Source organism: Exophiala xenobiotica (assembly GCF_000835505.1).
Source record: "Exophiala xenobiotica strain CBS 118157 unplaced genomic scaffold supercont1.3, whole genome shotgun sequence".
In the NCBI taxonomy this organism is placed as follows: Eukaryota; Fungi; Ascomycota; class Eurotiomycetes; order Chaetothyriales; family Herpotrichiellaceae; genus Exophiala; species Exophiala xenobiotica.
In genome coordinates, this window is record NW_013562492.1 from 4,089,922 (window position 1) to 4,107,735 (window position 17,814).

At 51.9% G+C, this 17,814-nt stretch overlaps 8 protein-coding genes across 9 annotated transcripts; 4 read left to right on the forward strand and 4 right to left on the reverse strand.

Annotated features, from left to right (window-relative positions):
• Positions 1-252: 252 nt before the first annotated feature.
• PV05_05780 (uncharacterized protein) lies at positions 253-4,665 on the reverse strand. The gene is made up of 3 exons (XM_013462320.1): positions 3,914-4,665; positions 1,388-3,841; positions 253-1,216 (listed from the first exon to the last, which is right to left on the reverse strand). The coding sequence occupies exons 1-3, from the start codon at positions 4,107-4,109 to the stop codon at positions 1,203-1,205; spliced, it is 2,664 nt and encodes an 887-aa protein (XP_013317774.1). The 5' UTR covers positions 4,110-4,665; the 3' UTR covers positions 253-1,202.
• Positions 645-1,131, forward strand: PV05_05781 (uncharacterized protein; the record flags this gene model as incomplete). Its single annotated transcript, XM_013462321.1, has 2 exons — positions 645-978; positions 1,052-1,131. 2 exons carry the CDS (start codon positions 645-647, stop codon positions 1,129-1,131), a joined length of 414 nt encoding a protein of 137 aa, XP_013317775.1.
• Positions 4,666-5,773: 1,108 nt separating the features above from the next.
• PV05_05782 (uncharacterized protein) lies at positions 5,774-7,355 on the reverse strand. The gene has a single exon (XM_013462322.1). It carries the CDS (start codon positions 6,959-6,961, stop codon positions 5,891-5,893), a length of 1,071 nt encoding a protein of 356 aa, XP_013317776.1. The 5' UTR covers positions 6,962-7,355; the 3' UTR covers positions 5,774-5,890.
• A 537-nt stretch (positions 7,356-7,892) lies between these two features.
• Positions 7,893-9,545, forward strand: PV05_05783 (uncharacterized protein). Its single transcript, XM_013462323.1, has 3 exons — positions 7,893-8,625; positions 8,686-8,813; positions 8,865-9,545. Exons 1-3 carry the CDS (start codon positions 7,960-7,962, stop codon positions 8,905-8,907), a joined length of 837 nt encoding a protein of 278 aa, XP_013317777.1. The 5' UTR covers positions 7,893-7,959; the 3' UTR covers positions 8,908-9,545.
• On the reverse strand, positions 9,212-11,734 carry PV05_05784 (uncharacterized protein; the record flags this gene model as incomplete). The annotated part of the gene is made up of 1 exon (XM_013462324.1): positions 9,212-11,734. One exon carries the CDS (start codon positions 11,732-11,734, stop codon positions 9,212-9,214), a length of 2,523 nt encoding a protein of 840 aa, XP_013317778.1.
• Positions 11,735-12,726: 992 nt separating this feature from the next.
• On the forward strand, positions 12,727-13,988 carry PV05_05785 (uncharacterized protein; the record flags this gene model as incomplete). Its single annotated transcript, XM_013462325.1, has 2 exons — positions 12,727-12,744; positions 12,867-13,988. The coding sequence occupies 2 exons, from the start codon at positions 12,727-12,729 to the stop codon at positions 13,986-13,988; spliced, it is 1,140 nt and encodes a 379-aa protein (XP_013317779.1).
• PV05_05786 (uncharacterized protein) lies at positions 13,728-15,834 on the reverse strand. The gene has a single exon (XM_013462326.1). The coding sequence runs from the start codon at positions 15,621-15,623 to the stop codon at positions 14,061-14,063; it is 1,563 nt and encodes a 520-aa protein (XP_013317780.1). The 5' UTR covers positions 15,624-15,834; the 3' UTR covers positions 13,728-14,060.
• A 260-nt stretch (positions 15,835-16,094) lies between these two features.
• PV05_05787 lies at positions 16,095-17,699 on the forward strand. 2 transcript variants are annotated; one of them, XM_013462327.1, is made up of 4 exons: positions 16,095-16,234; positions 16,285-16,397; positions 16,446-16,623; positions 16,674-17,699. In XM_013462327.1, exons 1-4 carry the CDS (start codon positions 16,132-16,134, stop codon positions 17,405-17,407), a joined length of 1,128 nt encoding a protein of 375 aa, XP_013317781.1. In that variant the 5' UTR covers positions 16,095-16,131; the 3' UTR covers positions 17,408-17,699. The 2 variants fall into 2 exon arrangements, with proteins under 2 accessions (XP_013317781.1, XP_013317782.1); XM_013462328.1 differs by lacking the exon at positions 16,095-16,234 and having other exon boundaries at positions 16,244-16,387.
• The last annotated feature ends 115 nt before the right edge of the window (positions 17,700-17,814 follow it).

Below are 17,814 nucleotides of genomic sequence, written 5' to 3' on the forward strand. Positions count from 1 at the left end.
TTCCCCACAGCACCAAGGTCTTACTCGCCGAGTCCCTGCGCATTCGCCCGCCTTGTGCTTTCATCGCTTAAGTAGCATCTGCACCGTCTTCAGCCCCAATCCAACCCATAGCAAACAAGGCTGAGACAGCTGCACGTCGCCGCAGCGCTCCAACATCCTGGGACCAGGGCACTCGGGCTGCCGCCGCAACGCAACAGCAAGTCATTACTCTGTTTTGGATCTGCTCGCCCTCACTCCATGGATCCAGAAACCTAAAGCAGCATTTTATTGATTCTACCCTTTGGCGACACATCTTCACGCCCTGCAACACACGCCACATCATCTAGGCTTGCTCGTGATCTTGCCTCTGCGCCAATATACCATTGCGACGCTTCAGACGCCATTCTCGATAACTACAATTCATCCATATGCAACCGCACTAGGACCGATCATTCATCCGGTGTAAACGCCTCGCTCGTACAGTCATTCGAAAGCATCAACATAGGCGCCGCATGTAACCCACCCTTTCCATATCCTTTCCTCAAAAAACAACGCCGTCTCTCGCCAGAAGCACAGATATAATCACGAGGGCTGCAGAGAATCCGCGCCACCTGTCCAGGAAATCCAAAGCGACAGTCTCAAACAACATTTCAGAACATAACATCATGAGGGCGTCCACAACCTCAACAGAGCCTCCGGCGACTAGCAATCGGCGTAAGACCCAGGGCATGACCAATGGTCAGAATTCGGGGATGGCAGTCAGACCGGCACCCATGTCCAAGATATCCCAGAGCGCCGAGCTGGACGAGTATACGGCCAGCATGCGCAATTACCTGGCAAGCGTGGAGAATGGCCGACGTCAGTCCATCAGTGACCGCACTGATTCTGCTTCGAGTAGCAGCAACGGTAACAGCAGTGGAAGTGACCGGGAGAAATCTCCAGAGTTCCAATGGATGGATCTGGCAGCCCTGCGAAGAGCGCATGGAGCAGTGGATGTAAGTAAAGTTGGCAACAGCAACGGAGTATCGAAAAGTGTGAGGATGAAGCAGGTGAATCGACCTCACTCTCCCAGGATCGGTATCTCCAAAGACAGCAGACATTATCTCCACCAACATCGCCAACGAGAGAATCGATCGACCAGTCCAGGTGTAAAGTCGACGAGCAAAAAGCACATTTCTTATGTAGGCCAGAGTCAGATCCATTGTCGGGCGGCGGCAATTTCGTCACCCGAGAAAAACTGCACATCGTGATTGGTTAGTGAATTTTCAAATGGGAATGCGAAGGGAAATCGCATATGCAGTAATATTCAGGGCACAATGACAATGGCACATTCGCGAAAACAAGGGAGGGAAAAGCATTACGGCACACAAATGCAAGGACAATGAAAACAACAAGCGCAAAGACATACCTTCCCATTGACGGTCTGCCATGACACCAAGCCAATGCAGCTGTCCCCGCACCGTATACTCATGCTCAAGTTGGTCTGGCGAAGTGATATCTCCCGTTGGTCGCCGAGAGAAGTTCCCCCCTGCGCCGGACGTTGGCAAGGAAAATCCGCCTGCACCACCAATCCCCCTAGACATGGACATAGGTAGGCCACCACTCATCGTATCAAGTGTAACTCGTCGCTTGAGGGCTCTTCCGCTTGGGTCAAGGCGTTCTCCTGCTCTAAATCCAGCTGAATCTGCAGAATCCGCAGAATCCGCATTTTGATGGGGCTGACACTGCCCTTGGCTGAAGAATCCATCTTCGTTGGCACTGTCAACGGTATAAGCCTTCCTCTTCAGCCCTGGTGGCATATTCATGACAGGTGGCACGAAATTGCCGCCAGGTACGCCGCGCGAGTTGTATCGTTGAAGCAAACGATTCGCCTTCTCACTCTCGTAGGTATCTCGTCGGCTCCACACTTCTTGCACCACGCTCCAGCAAGCAGCGACATTTCCGATCTTCAGGCGTGTCATCATTGCCGCCCATCGCTGCATAACCCAGCTTCGATCGTCCGGATCGGTAACTTCGCAACTCGCCGCAAAAAGCGGGAATATCTGGACAATCGTAGTACGGGAAGATAAAGGGACCGACGCCAGAGTGACAAGTACTTTCTTTGCTAGCATGGGTGCCGGATCGCTTGGGATCTCAGGGACGGCTTGGTGCAGATACAGCAATGTAGCATAGCGGTACGCCTCAGCTGTCTGGATCGAATGTTGAACCTCAGAGTTTGGGTCTTCGGGACGTTCAAACATCACAACACTCGGCACTTGCCATTGCTGTAGTTGTTCCTTCAGCTCCATGGCCGACGAAACCGACGTGAGGGAATTGGATTCCGTCTTGCGAACGCGCTGGATGAGGTTCGCAACGCAGCCGATCAGAGGAAACAAGGTCGTTGCACAACCCATGAGTGGATCTACTTCAACTTGGTCTCCGAGAGGAGTGTTGACTGTGGCAAGTATCTCCTCGAAATTCAATTCAGATGCCTCCTCCAAAGATGTCAAGCGAGCGATGACATCCATATAGACAAAGGTGTTGCACAGAAACTTGAGTCTGTTGGCGTCCTGGGTTGTCATTTGACCTAATTGCATATCTCGTCGATGCTTGACCATGGCATTATTGACCATGATTTTTGCGCCCCGTAGATGTTGCACGCCGGTGCTGACGTGGCTGTCCCAACCTTCACTGAACGCCAAGGCCAATGAAGTTGCGAGGGCTGAGTCAAGTCGCATGTTCTGGATCTCAACCGCTAGACGTTTGATTGACTTCGTCATGTGTGCCATGCCTGGTGTGTGTAGCAGAGGATCTTCATGGGCGCCATGGAATGCTGTCATTGACGAGATGGCATGGTACAAAGCTGGAGATTCGCGAGCTAATGGCCAGACCAACGTTCGCCAGGGATTCTCAGTCGGGCCATCTTTGACAGATAATATACCGCATGTCTGCTTATCAAAGCGGAGCATAAGCATTTCGGGAGAAGAAGCATCCAACGACGGTCGAGCAAGAATTGTGAGCTCGCTGGACTTGGAGGAAGAGCTCGACCCTTCACTGGGTGTAGGTGAAGCCGCTCGAAAGGCTCGCCAACTTGAAGTGGTGGGGTCGAGGGGTGTTGTCAGTGGTGTGGCAGGCATTCCAGCTGTGTTGCCCATGGCATTCGAACGGAGGATCTCCTCATCAAAATCGTCTTCCCCTTTTACACTTGAGTCCGGTTGGTATGGTAATGGAGACATCGGAGGCCGTAGTTCTGATGGGTCGGGCGGTTGATTCAAGTCTGTCCCTGGCAGAAGAAGATCTAACAGTTGTGGAGACCCAGAGGAGAATGACCTGGCACTATTGTTCTCTGTAGCAGATAGACTTGCGTGGAAGTTGTACCGATCCATGTGTTCGCCAAAGGCTAGACCAGGCGAGATGCCTTCGGAATCAAATGCAGGCATGAAGACCGAGCCGGGGCTCAGATTGAGACGTGGTGAACGGTCGGTCTCTGGCCTGAAATCTGCTTGCTGTTCTGGGCTCGACAACGAACCCCGACGCTGCACCTGGTCCTGGAAGGCATGAGTGGCCGCAGTAAAGGCGGTGTGGAGGCCTGGCGACCATGTCTGTGCTGGTTGCGCCTCCTCCAAACCAACGTGTCGGGCATCTGCTCTTCCGGCTCCAGCGATATTGAGCGGTTGGGCGCCATGGTGATTGACAGCGAAGGAATTCGACCGGAAGGCTTTCTTTTTGTTGGCAGGCTTCGCATTGAAAGTGGTCTCCTCGAAGGTTCGCCATTTATAATCTTTTTTGTATCCTTCACAAACGACATTCCTCTTCTGGCATTGGGCGCAGGAAGGTTTGGTCTCGTCGCATTTTAATCTCTTCTTTTTACATGTCATACAACCTGGTAAGAGTGTCAGCGAGGGTGCTCGGATGAATTGCAATGACCGAAATTTCCACTTGGACAGCAACGTACCATTTCGACTCTTGCTTTGCTTTGGTTTTGTTACAGCGCCATCGTGAGCCGCCAAAGCAGGTTTGTTGGGGGCCCTTGAGGTGGCATTTGCCTTGGGTTTCGCAACGGCTGGCCGCTTTGGTGGAACAGTCGGTGCGGGTGTAAGGACAGGAGATTGCTTTAAAAAGACGGACGGCGAAGGAATCTGGATCTCCATACGACTGAGGCCGGGAAACGAGACATGGACACAAATGATCGATCCGCCAGGCTAAACGGTCCTGGGAAGCAATTGCTGAGAGTGGAGGGGTTCCGGTTGAGCAAGCGTACAGCAGTTCAAGGCCGCACACGACAAGATCAGGGTGTTCTCCAGATCTCAACGCAGACAGTAGCAACTGATTAGCTGAAAGAATGGGAAGAATCGGTGCAGGCCCAGAACTGAGATAGAAAGAGCGGGATGGATGTTGCAGAGTGTGTGTGGCTCGCAGTTGCTGGACTGGTGCAGTTGCGGGTGCGGGTTGCAGGTGCAGGCAAGCGACTTAGCAGCCAGCAATCGTACCGAAGCCAGCAGGTTGCAGTCGCCAGTCAGCGGGCATGTCCAGAAGAGTAACACCCAAGCAGTACGAGTAGCAATAGAACCCCAAAGCCCCCAATCAAGAGCGAGGAGAAGAAAGAAAAAGACCCTGTTGGCCTCGATCGGATTCGTGCCGCGCTCGTTTCTTATCAGTTGACCATCGACTTGTCTGGGGCCAGAGATACGCGAAATCAAGACCGGCTCCTCTTGTCTTGTCTTCGCTATCTCTCATTCTCCAATCTATCCACAAGTCGCAGACCAAGACACAGGACGACTCGTGCACGTGAGCCACGACTCAGTCGAAATTAAAAACTTCTTCCAATATTTGGCTGTTGGAGGATGGAAAAGTACATTTCCATCCCCGCTGCCCGGCTGCAGGAAACGATTATATCATTCTTTTGTTTTGATGGGGGTCTTCTTTTATCGCCTCGGAGCCCAACCCCGTCGCAATCTATGGACCTGGAACTGGACCTGAATCAGGGATTCATTGGCTTGCTCGGTTCTGCTCCAGGCTCTTCCTCCACCTTTCTTAGGCTGTGGCTAGCTACCGTGGACACCGTGGACTCCTTGTATCCACCTAACGGCAATCATTCTGCTGCACCAGCCCCAATCATCCCCTCTCACCAGGCGAACAACCCCTCTCCGACACTGCTAACTCGTAGAACATCGGACTGCAAACCGGTGCCGCCTCCGCAGCAAAGAGGGCCACCAATCAGCAACTTCTCAGTTCCTTCTCAGTTCAACAACCGCTGCCCAGGGTTGTCGGCATACATTACCATAGTATATCGGAACTTTCCATAGAATACTCTCAAGTTCTGTGTAGCAGTCGCTCCAACGACAGCCTGTGCTCAGTTTTCTGTCCGACAGCCTCAAATGCCGTCCATGATGGTTGTTTCTTCCTCTTTGGTTCCGGTTGGCGGTGCGGGACTGTCTCAACCGATTCGCCATCCGAGCATGCCACGGTCGTACAGAAAGATTAATGGCAAGACCACGTAGTCAGGAAAATTCCAAATTGCCAAGGGTATTGTCACACAGCACTTTCTCCCCGGCCAGGGGTTCCGAGGAACAGGAAAGCGCAATGTCTGAGATATGATGGGCAGGACGAGTGGTAGAGGTTCGACATGCCGTGCGATTGCATCAGCCTCGTTTTTGCTGCATGGGAAGTCAAACTGAGATGGTTCCTTTGGCCTGCTGTTCTTCTTGGGGAAACACGATCTATCAAACGGGAAGCACTCACGGGTAGGAATGCATCCGGCCATGTGGTGCCTGCAGCAACACCATGTTCTGTGTCACCCAAAGAAAAGCGCTGAGTATATCAGGGATCTGTTTCTAGAAAGTTCCATCCCGCCTCAAAAGGTGAGCAAAAGGTGAGTGCTAACAACATAGTCTATTCGCGCTCGCTAAAAGTTAACGTAAACAGGCTCATATCAGTTCGTCAAACTTTTCGCGTATCCCGGCCATTGCTTCTCAAACGCCTCCACGGTATCCAATATCGATTTATCGTAAGGGATGAACCTGTCCACTCCCAGCGCTTTGTATGCTTTGCTTGAAACCAGACTATTCTCACCCTGCACATACCAGTAATCCTGCGTGTATCCTTGACCAGGCGTGCCGACAATGATGTCCCGCTCGGGGAAGTGCTCCCTGAGCAGATCCGCGGCAGCCTGTGGCGGAGCTTTGCCATTCGACACTAGGTACCTTTGCCCGTCACTCTTCTCAGGATGTTCCATCGCCCAGATATGCATGCGTGCGACGTCTCGCACGTCAATATAGCCTGCTCCGCCAATCTGTGAAGGCATCGTTTTGTCGCCGCTCCATATCCGCCAGATAGGCATCAAGGTCTCGTTGAGTTTCTCAGGTGAAGCTGGCCAGGACACTGGTGGACCTGTGACAACACTGGGATTGATTGCCGCGACAGCAAACGACGGGTGATTTGCTCCGACCCATTCCCACAATGCTCTCTCGGCTGCTGCTTTAGACGCCCCATAAGCCACGGGTGCCGAGAACGTCTCCCTGGCGACCGCTTCTCCGCTCGTATTCCAGTCGGCTTCAGTATATTCATGATCAGCCGGCTGCTTCCATTTGTCCACTATTGCAGCGACCGAGGATGTCACGACCAAGGACTTCAGCTGCGGTCCGGCGAAAGTCTTGGCCGACTCGAGAATGGATAGGTTCCCGCCCACAGCTGGGCCGAAGAACTCATCGACTGTTTTCAAAGAAAAGTCGACAGGCGAAGCAGTGTGGATGATTGCGTGGACGCCTTTGACCGCTTCGTCAAATGCGCCCTTGGCCGTCATGTCTTTGACTTCGGCGTGCTCATACTGTGAGTCGTAGCCCTTGAAGGCACCAGCCAGGAGATGGTCTTTCGCAGCAGAGGACCTGGATGTGCCGCGGACTGTATACCCCTTTTGGAGCAGTTGCAGGCCAAGTTGGGAGGCAATGTAGCCTGATATACCTGTGACAAGGACAATCTTGTCCCTGTTGTCGGTGGCTGTCATGGGATGAGGGACAGGAGACTTTGATCTGCTCGGGCTTCGACTGACAGATCGCAGGTAGATGTGTGCAAGTCTCTTTGAGGTCTCTATGTTGGCGGTTGTAGACTGGATATGCCGTGAGGCTTTATATGTTGCCGAAGTGGGTTCGTACAAGTAGTTAGTTGGCTTTTTTTCTGTGGATCTGAACGGTGACTCGTCATACGTTGTGCTAGCTTGGATGAGATATCTACTCGTATATCTTTTGTCAGCGTTCAATATCGATGGCTCAAGATTAATAATCCCGAAAGAGACGCAGTGTGTTGAAGCCTCGCACTTTACTGCCCGTTAACGATGTTGGCAGCCATTGTAAGTTGAGTTGAAGAACAGCATCATGCCGGCTTCAGGCTTGTTTGGTTGGGCGCACCATGCTTTATTATAAGCTTATCTGATTGTGGCTGTGAAACTGCTGAGTGCTGAGGCAGAAGAAATTCATAAGCAGGAGGCGTTTCACGGGCCAATAGTCGCCCGCAGCCAAATTCCAATGCTCCCTGCCCGTGGGCGCCGAGCTTGTCCGACATCATCCGTCGAAACAGAGGTTCAAATCTCGAATTCCGGCAGTGTTTGATCCTGGAATCATCAGAATACATGCAGGTGGCGTCAAAACAGAACAAGCAGTGCTTTCTTCTGACCGGATGATTGTCAGATTCACGGTATAGGGTGTCGTTGGAACGGTGTTGGCCAGCATACCTAGGTATTGCTTGAGGCGCTTACGTGAAAGTGCAATGATTGAGAGCTCAGACATAGCCAAGCCACGCTAGACTACATTCCTTCAACTTGTGGTCACAGCCATTACGGCCTACAAAAGCGGCCATGCCTCTTGTTACTTATAGTTAGTCTCAACAAGAACCTCTGGCTGCTACAACCACAAAGTCAACCTCATCGGAAAGTGAAACAAGGCGAAAGCGCACTTGTTCACCCAACATTCGTCGCTTTCCTCCCATGTGAGGAACTTGCCCGTCACTATGCCTCCGCGCATGCCCGTGCGCAGCAGAAAATCAATACTCTATGCGCTGGGTGTGATGACACTCGTTGTGTACACGTTATATCTGTGGAACTCTCCACCTCGGGCGTTGTCGCCCATGCCAGGCACCTACCAATACTTCTCAGAGATCAACTTCGAATACCATACACATAGTTTCGGCGCCATTAGTCATTGCGACCCGAGGTTTGCGCCGTCACAGCCACCAGGCATAGAAGAAACGAAGAAGACGCTCTCCGCACTGATGAAAAGCTATGCCGCGACAATGAGGGATCTTCGCGCCGAGACTTGGATTGCGCACGGAACCTTGTTGGGATGGCATTGGAATCAGAAGTTCTTACCTTGGGACAATGACATTGACGTTCAGATGTCGGTCGAGACACTAGCTGGATTGGTGCCTCACAATACGAGTGAGTATCGCTATACAGTTGCTGGTGAAGACACGCCTAGGGTCTACCTGCTGGACATCAACCCCCATTACACTATAGCGTCAACGCGGGACGTTGCAAACAAAATCGACGGTCGCTGGATCGACACCACGAATGGAAAATACGTAGACATCACTGCTGTGCATGTCAGTCCTGGAAAAACTGAACATATCCCGTTCGACCAGGGTGTTTTGTTCTGCAAAGATGGTCATCGATATCGGGTGCGTACAACGGCCTCTCCAGGCAAACGAACCAAACGAGCTAACCAAGTTGGACTACAGAGCGAGGACTTGTTCCCGTTACAAGACGCGAGCTTTGAAGGCATTAGTGTGAAGGTACCGCACGACTCCGACAAGGTTCTTACCGAGGAGTATGGGAAGAAGTCCCTCACCCAAACGCGCTTTCACTGGTACGTTATTGCTGTTACACTGTATTCCGCAAGTGGTCTAACATTGAACAGGCACCGTTTCAATAAGGCTTCAAAAATCTGGGAAGCAGAATAGTGTGTCAAGGCCGTGCGGTTAATTCACATCCGATGCAGCTTTCATCGCCACGTTCACGAGCACCATAGTCGCGGAATGAACCACGTGCGAATGTCACTGCTTGCCGGCTGTGTCATAGGCACTCCCTTACTGGTGGCACTGCTCACCTATCAAGTACGCAAACAGATGTACTCTCAAGACAAAGGCTATTCTTTTCGAATACGTGTGGTATTATACAAAAACTATATGCTATGCAAAGCATCACGACGTGCTTCTTCTCCCAGAGCAGGATACATCATAGCTTTGACAATATTCAAGCCCGCTGTCAGCCATACGCTTGGTTCACGCGGACAAGTTCTCCTGACGCCGGCCGCCGAGCACGAACGCTCCCCTGGGCGATCAAACGTTCTCTTGAGCCCGTTCTGCTGTGTGGTGGAGGACTCTGACCTGCTCGAGAGACATGCCTAGGGGAGGACCGATCTCTCGGCGGCCCGTCAGCAGGATTGCGCGGCCATGTCCACTGTTGTCGCGCTACAGGCTCAAGTTGGGTGTTGTCAAGTTCCTGGTTCAAATGGTTTCTCATAGACCCTACTTCTTCTTCATCGTCCTTAACCTCAGTCGGAATACTTTGCTTTTCTCTTCCAGTCCCACGACAGCAAGTTGAATCAAACATCTCGAGTTGATCGATTTGTCCGTCCGGACCCTCGAAAACAAGTTCGACGTGGCCATTATCAGGCTGATAGATCGTCGACGTTGCCCGTATCCTGGCCATACGACCGTATGTTCGTCTTTCAGTAATCCCAGCCGCTGTATTCGCCAGGGCAATATACGAAGGCCGCGAGTTTTGTGACAAGGCAATAAGTTCGGAAATCGAGTCCCAGCTATCAGAGGCCTGTCTTCTCACCATGACAAATACAATATGCCCGGCCGCCAAGATGATGTGCGCGAGGAGGACCACCATTGAGAGAGCTCCGGCAAGACTTCTCTTCAAAGCATAGCCCGTAATCTGCATTTTGATGCGAAGAGTGGTGATATCCGTGTCCCGGGATGGTACCTGCAGAGCATCATGGCCATCGATGATACGCTTGTCAAAGTCAGGAAGAGGATCGAACATGGAAAACGGCCCTTCTGAAGATGAGCCGTCGGTATCGAAGACGCGATATGCTCCACTTCGACTTAGACCGTCTGTAATGACGCTGCTAATGATTGATTCGAGCATCACAGTCCTGCTAATGCCCAACTGCCCATCTGCGGCCCATGCTTCAGCTAAGGACGCTTCATCCGGGGAGGACAGGTCGTCAGCTAGACCGGAGGCACCGATAATACTCTCCATCACGGAAGGAGTCCACGTCTCTGCACTAGGTTGTGGATCGGCCACCGTTGGATTCAGTAAGCTCAGCCAGTCGTCGCTGAATGCAACTCGCCCATTGGTAGCCGGTTGCGGCTCATTCGCCGGTTTCTCAACCCAGGATGGTGTCCGGCGTCCGTATTCCATGTTCCATGGGTACCATCCGGTCCAAAAGGTATATTCGTCTGTATATACCGAGGTCGGAAGCCAACCAGCCTGAACGGAACATCCAACCACGGCTCTTGACGTCTTCTCTGCGTTCCATGCTGATTCGAGTACAGCTCCGATGCTGACCGAACCGAACAAATCAGGCAGGTGAACCCATTGAAAGCGGATATAATCGACAGTACTAGTATTCAGACTGTCAACGATGAAATCCGCGCCATCCACATAGTCGAAGCGGCCGCTGATCGCTGGGAAACGGATCGATTTTGCCGACGCTGGTAGGTTTTGAGGCTCAGAACATCTGATGGTTGTAATTGCAGAAAGGACTTCAACCCCAATTTTGCGGTCATCAACTTGTCTGTCAGAGACCTTCATGTATGACTGGAGAGCTGTCCACCACCTGTTGGCTATTCTCTGCATCAGTGTTGAAGCTGCCGCGTGAGGCTGAACGAAGAATGTAGCGGTGCCAGGGCTGAAGGCCGTAACATTTCTTGCGTTGCCTAAAGTATAACGTGGTGGAACAGGAGAGGCGGGACTGTGAATAGGCCAGTAGAACCGAGATCCAGATAGCTTCTTAGCGTAAGTCGGGACATCGTAAGTATAGAAGTTGGTATAGTTCATCCTGCTCCAGTGCTCTCGGATAGAAAGATAGCCTCCTGCAGGACATACTGCGAGCTCAGTAGATTTTGAACCGTTGCAGATATTCTGAACCGCCAATGCATTTCTTGAAACGTCCGAGGGCCAAAAATCCTCCGAAGAGCCGTTAAGGTAGAAATGTGTCCCGCCGGCTTGCCAGGTTTGGAGTGTCGGGACAATCAAAGTGGCGCTTGACGGACCAGCAAGGGCTGCTATGAGGCCTGCCACGCAGAGGAGGATTATAAAGCCTGTCTTCCTGAGCTTATGACCGGGCATCATAGCATTCGACAATCCACCACGAAACTCTTTCGTGAAGAAGAAATCAAAACTGCCAAAGTTGAAGCCTGATCCAACCAGTCCCAGTGGGAGACCACCGCCGTGCAGCAACTCATGCCTGACAGCATGAAAGACGATGACTGATAAACTGGCGACAATGAAGATCTCGTGTATTTTCGCAGCGATTTGGAAGCTCATCAAGGTGATAGTCTCCGTGGCAAAGTCTGCCCCGATGTAAATTCCGTGGAAACTCAGAGTGAGGATGACGATGGAGGTCACAATGGGAAGAACATGAGGGACGCAACACCACAGCACTTTCCAGGTCGAACTCGATATGATAATCTTCTTTTGCTCCGCCGTGTGCTGGGCAGGCGCGTGAGAATTAAGAGGCAGGAGAGAAGATAGTCTGGAGTACGATAGCATGACTTAGGAAAGTACCAAGGTACTCAAGAGCGCAGCCTACCGTCATGTGAGTCAAAATAGACATAGGCACATGCTTGTACTGGTTTGATCAGCAGAGGACGGGAACTCGCGGTACACTTGTACTTTTCGTCGGACAGGCCATGGCTTGCTTTAGTCTCCCAATACCTGATAGGGGGAAAAGGTGGCAGGATATTGTTACGTCTCGGGCCATCATGGCCGTTAGAACCAGTTCGAGTACATCCATGGCCGTGTTCATCAGCGTTTCTGTTGCTCGAGCTGGTACAGTAGGAGTGCGGCATACAGGGTTTAGCAGGGGTTCAACCAGCGGCATGTACGTATTGGCGCTTGTGGCATATGAATCTGAAACGTATCGGCAACACTTACATCTTAGTCCAAGTCATACTCCAACTGATATTGGTGCTTGACGCTGTCTCGGCTGGGGCGGCCTGGTCGTCATGTTGCGACCTGCGCCTAAAAATTAGCCAAGGACTCGTCTCAGAAGTCTGCTGGAGGGCACACAAAGACCCGTTACCCTGACGAAAATGATCCGACATCTCATTTGCGGCAGATATTTCACACGCAGACGGTGATAAGAAGATTTCGAGCCACATAGTGGTTAATAGAAGTCGTGATCAATTTTGATATTCTCAAAAACTTTGAGCTCGGCGAGCACATCCGCCGGGAGGAATTGTTGAAGCCTAAGTCAGTCAAGCTCCCGGCCGGATACAGCGGGAAGTCTCCAGGTCCGCCAGGGGCCCACAAGCCCTGGTGCCGCGAAGACTAAAAATACTCTAGGCACTGTCTGGGCTTGGTGAAACCGGACCCAGTTGGCTCAAGCACGAAGGACCTAACGTGCAGCAGGCGCATGTCACAGTAGGCGCCAAATCGCGGCGGCGGCTTTCGTTCACTGCAAGCCGACAGTACTTTTGTCCCGCAAGATCAAGTAAAGCTGGTCGGCGGCATCTTTCCAGGCTCTCTTGATTCTCTTCTCAATGCGTACCAAGTATGCAGTATGCATGTCCTGAAACAGGTTCCCAGGGTGAGAGACTTTCGTTGGCGTATTGGAAGTCGACCAGTCTGGGTACTTTTGGCGTTTTCAACTTTCTATGCGCTCGCGCTATTATATTGTCAGTCCATCAGTCACCGCGATCCTTCATCCGTGTTTTTTGATGCACGTCGCGCCTATAATCCGCTATACTCAGCCCATCGCGCTGAACAGGCAGAGAAGTATATCTCTTCAATCAATGAGTCGGGCCGGCATGTGTTCAACAACATTGAGCCACCTCTGCTCTGCCTCGGGATCGCCACGGTAGCCCGTCGTGGCACCCAGTATGTGCGAACTACAGTGGGATCCTTCTTTGCAGGATTATCCGAGGGAGAGAGGCGTTTAATATTCTTCGATCTCCTCGTGGGTCACTCCGATCCAGCCAAACATCCGATCTTCGCTGAACACTGGCTGGATATCCTACCTGATCGTATATTACAATATCCCAAGGACACCGCAGAGTTTGACCAGGTCAGAGCATGGGAGGAAGGAGGGTGGTACAGGAATAAATCTATCCACGACTACAGGTACCTCCTAAGGGACTGTTATAATACTGGGGCCAAGTATATCGCAATGGTCGAGGACGATACCTTGGCTGTTGAAGGCTGGTTTAGGCGCTTGCTCGATGCACTCGACATTGTTAAAGTCAAGATGAATAGGTATCCTTCTGACCAGCGTTGGATATACCTCCGCCTCTTTTACACCGATGAACTCCTAGGCTGGAACAGCGAACTGTGGGCCACATATCTCTTCTGGTCATTCGTCATTTGGATCTCACTCCTGACGATGATGTTGGCGTCTAGAAGACGATTCCCAAGACAGCTAGAATTCTTCACCATTGACGTGACGGCTGTAATTGCCATCATCTGCATCCCGGCGATGGTCCTCTTATTCTTCCTAGCAGGGAAGCAGACAATGATGCCGCTTACGTCCGGGGTTCAAGAAATGAATAAGTACGGATGCTGCTCGCAAGGGTTTGTCTACCCCCGAGATATGGTTCCGGATGTCTTAGATAAACTGAGGATTGAGACAAAAGGATTGGTCGATATGCAGATCGAGAAGATTGCAGATGCGGAAGGATACGTTCGCTGGGCTGTCGTTCCGCCCATTCTACAGCACACTGGGGGGACGAGTTCGAAAGGATATGGGTTTGACGACAATGCCCGACGAACATGGAGCTTCCGCTTCGAACAATATCCTTACCACTGAGAAACTCGGCATCGGATTCAGCTGGTTGGTTGGTTGATTGATTGATTGATTTGTTCACCAGATGCATGATGCCTACAACTTACTCTCCCTTCCAGTCCCAAACAGATTGTCCGTCGCCAGAGTACCCTTGGTCCAACTTAAAGCATAAGGATGGTCTCTTCGTTTAGCGACCCACTTATCGATCGCTCCGGTGTTGACATATTCCGGCGAACACTGCTCCAGGCTTGTGATACCGATATTCCGCATGCCGGTCTCGAATTCATCTTTGAAAATGTCAATGAGTTGCTCGACCCCTTCTTGACCGTACCCTGTTGCGAAAAGGACTGGCCGGCCAAGACCGGCAGCTACAGCCCCCAGACAAACCAACTTCAGTATGTCGCTCCCGCGCCGAACACCGCCATCCACGAAAATGGAGAAAGGCCTCGCCGCGCCTGACCGCACCGCTGCGGAGCGCGGATGGTGCTGCGTAATGATTTCGGGATACCGAGCGTGGATCTCTAGCAGGACCAGTAACCCAGGAGGCGAAGTGTCCAGATTCCTTCCTCCGTGGTTAGATAGGACAACACCTTCGAGGCCGTAGTCCAGCGCAAGCCGCACATCGTCGGCTGACATGATCCCCTTCAGCACAAGTGGCAGTTTTGTCTGCTTCCGCAACCAACCGATATCATCCCAATTGAGGTTGGGGTCGATGAAACTGCCCATCAACCGGCCGTAACCACCACCTTTCTTGTCGTTCTTCGCCTTCGTCGTCATCATCGGGTTCTGAATACTCTCGTCGGCCTTGACGCGCTCATCGGCCTCGCGCTTGCCCGCTGCGGCGGCATCGGTGGTGACGAAGACTCCCCTGATGTTCTTCTGCTGGTGGAGCCGCTGGAGGAGAGCTTCGGATTTATGCCGCTCTTTGTTCACATATAATTGGAAGAAGAACGGGTAGTCACGGACTTGCGGCTGCGAGACGATTTCATCGGCGGAATAGGAGGCATTGTTCGATATACACTGGATGACTGACTTTGATTTGGCGGCGCGTCCGATAGCGAGTTCGCCGTCTGGATGGATCAGCCTTGCCATGGCAGCGGGCGAGACCATCAGCGGGAATGAGACAGGGTAGCCGAGAATCGATGTTGTGGTGTCGATGGTGCCAACTTTGCGCATCACGCGAGGGCGGAAGAGCACGCGAGGGAACAACGACGCGTTGAGGTCTTTGGTGATCAAGTCATTGCAGGCGGAGCTGTAGAACGCCCATGTCTTTGCGGTGGTGCTGTGCTGAGCCGCGAGTTCGAAGTCGTGTGCGTTGATCAGGGACTCTAGGGGTGGCTTCTCAGATGACGAGCCCGGTTCTGCTTTGGGTGTTTCGTCGGGGAGTGGTCGCGCCCAGTCCTCGGTAATAGTGGATCTGTCGAGTGTGCCTTTGAGCGCATCGGCGGGAAGGTTGTTCTTGATGATGGAGGGTGAGTGGATTTCGCTGTAGGCCTTTGTCGCGTCACGGCCGGCGTATTTGTAGATTATTCCTGGCCCTCCAGGATGCTCGGGCGCGAATTTGGTGATGTCCCATACTTGGTTGTCGACGACGATCCAGCAGTCAGTGTCCTTATTGTGTTGGGAGATTTCCGAGACGGAGATCTGGTTTGGGGGCATGGTGAGGACCAAGACCTGCTTGAAGAGAGTGAAAGCGTGAAATCCGTAAGGCAGCTAAAGATGATACTCGAAACTTATATTGCACAATGGGATCTCGGCCATGTCTTCGATGCCACCGGGCATGTCCCGCGGTCGCCTTATCATTGTGCCGTTCAAGATTGGCTGTTTCGAGTAGCATATTGGCTGATTGAAACGCCTCGACGCTTCGACGCCCACGATCGGTCAGCATTCCGACCATGCGGAGAACACAAAGATTAATGTCGCCCGTTACGCTCGGCACATTGGCGACCGAAAATTGTTTTGGAGATTTTGATGGTGTCATTGGTAAAAGGGATTTAAGGGCTTGTCAGACAGAGGTTCTTTCCTCGATACCTGCGACATTTTCTCAACTTTCCAGGGTCAGACATGAAGATTCGCTGCATTAATCTCCATCGGCTTTCCACCTCAGGAACACCATACTTTCTCAGTCGTAGTACCTCTGCAAAGAAGGAGTGATCTTGCTCGTCTGATGCTGTCACGGACCCAGACTTGTTCCAATCGCAGTCTTGCCCAGCTCCTGACGCCCTCAGCCTTGCGGGCTATCAATTTCCGGCTTCATCCATTTTCCCTCGGTAAGAAATCACTGAGTCACGCATTGGAGTCATGCTAACAATCGTCATAGAGAAAAGTACGGCGACATGGACCGGTAGAACCCCATTGGCGAACTTGTTCCAGCGGTCAAGGCAACTCAGCTCCTTCGAGATGGCACAGAATAAACCCTTGAGGTACGCTGACGTGCGTACATGGGCAGATCATCCTGGATGCAATGGCTGACGAAAGCAGATCGGCATCAACCTAGGAGATCCGGTTTTTCGAGGAGAGTATCATGGCAAAAAAGCGCACGACGATGACTTGGAGGATGTCATTCAACGAGCTCTGGATGTAGGATGTACAAAATTCATGGTCACAGGATCCAGCTTGAAAGAATCTCAGCATGCTGTTGAGATAGCCAAACAATATCGTACGTATTGTATCCAGGACTGATCACGCCCCTCTTACTGACACTTCAAGCCGGCAAATGTTATGCAACCATCGGAATACATCCTTGCTCAACACAAGACTTTGACAAGTATCCAGGTGGTCCGGATGCGCTGATCAAAGTCCTTCGTGCTTTGGCCGTCGAAGCGAAACAAGGTGGCTATGCTGTGGCATTTGGAGAGATCGGCCTAGATTATGACCGTCTGTTCCTGTCGCCTAAAGACGTTCAACTCAAGTATTTTGAGCTTCAGCTCGACTTGGCAGAGGAGTTGCACATGCCACTGTTCCTTCATTCCAGGGCATGTAGCGAGGACTTTGAGAGAATCATTTCCGCCCGACTAGATAAACTTCCTAAGAAAGGGCTGGTGCACAGCTTCACAGGCACAGTCCCGGAGCTGGAGTCATTGGTCAAACTAGGATTCGATGTTGGAATCAATGGATGCAGCATGAAGACCGAGGAGAACTTGGAGGCAGTCAAAGCCATCCCGCTGGACAGACTGCAGATTGAGACTGATGGGCCTTGGTGTGAGATCAGAGCTTCACACGCGTCATCCCAGTACTTGAAAGATGGCCCAGCAGTCCCAAAAGCAGTGAAAAAGGAGAAATGGCAGAAAGGACTCATGGTCAAAGGAAGAAATGAGCCGGCAACAATTGTGCAGGTTGCGCACGTGATAGCGAGAGTGAAAGGGATTCCTGTCGAGCAAGTCTGCGAGGCAGCCTGGAAGAATTCGACCGAGATGTTTGGTCTGGGGACCGACTCTTCATGAGCCGAGGAGCTCCCCATTGAGTAATACAGCGCGTGAATAAACTGTGGCAGGAACAGATTGGAGTTTTGGCTAGAGGAGGCCGCCGGTGGGAGGAGTCGATCAAGATTCAAGAGTCACCTTGGCCATAGAGATAGAGTCATGGACACAGTTCGTGACACATCTACGGATGCTGTGGGATGCCGTGGATGCGTAACTCAGCGACGATGGTGTCTTGGTCGTATGACGACGAGGAAAGATTAGAAATTGCATCGACACCAGGCACGACCAGGTAACTCGCGACTTAGTCATCCATCTCGACGCGTCACTATTGGCCAATTAAAGGGGTGACGAGATCTCTCCATTATTACGGAGTAATTAAAGGTACCTCTAGTTATTATTGGGGGTGGCTTGATGCCTAGAGAGCCTAG

Excerpts from the sequence above, each read along its gene's own strand:
- PV05_05783 (XM_013462323.1), top strand. The coding sequence starts at position 7,960 with ATGCCTCCGCGCATGCCCGTGCGCAGCAGAAAATCAATACTCTATGCG. Across the intron at positions 8,626-8,685 it reads AAGATGGTCATCGATATCGG|AGCGAGGACTTGTTCCCGTT; the intron begins GTGCGTACAACG and ends GTTGGACTACAG. Across the intron at positions 8,814-8,864 it reads ACCCAAACGCGCTTTCACTG|GCACCGTTTCAATAAGGCTT; the intron begins GTACGTTATTGC and ends AACATTGAACAG.
- PV05_05782 (XM_013462322.1), bottom strand. The coding sequence starts at position 6,961 with ATGACAGCCACCGACAACAGGGACAAGATTGTCCTTGTCACAGGTATA.
- PV05_05787 (XM_013462327.1), top strand. The coding sequence starts at position 16,132 with ATGCTGTCACGGACCCAGACTTGTTCCAATCGCAGTCTTGCCCAGCTC. Across the intron at positions 16,235-16,284 it reads GCTTCATCCATTTTCCCTCG|AGAAAAGTACGGCGACATGG; the intron begins GTAAGAAATCAC and ends CAATCGTCATAG. Across the intron at positions 16,398-16,445 it reads AACCCTTGAGGTACGCTGAC|ATCGGCATCAACCTAGGAGA; the intron begins GTGCGTACATGG and ends TGACGAAAGCAG.
- PV05_05780 (XM_013462320.1), bottom strand. The coding sequence starts at position 4,109 with ATGGAGATCCAGATTCCTTCGCCGTCCGTCTTTTTAAAGCAATCTCCT. Across the intron at positions 3,842-3,913 it reads GCAAAGCAAGAGTCGAAATG|GTTGTATGACATGTAAAAAG; the intron begins GTACGTTGCTGT and ends CACTCTTACCAG.
- PV05_05786 (XM_013462326.1), bottom strand. The coding sequence starts at position 15,623 with ATGCCCCCAAACCAGATCTCCGTCTCGGAAATCTCCCAACACAATAAG.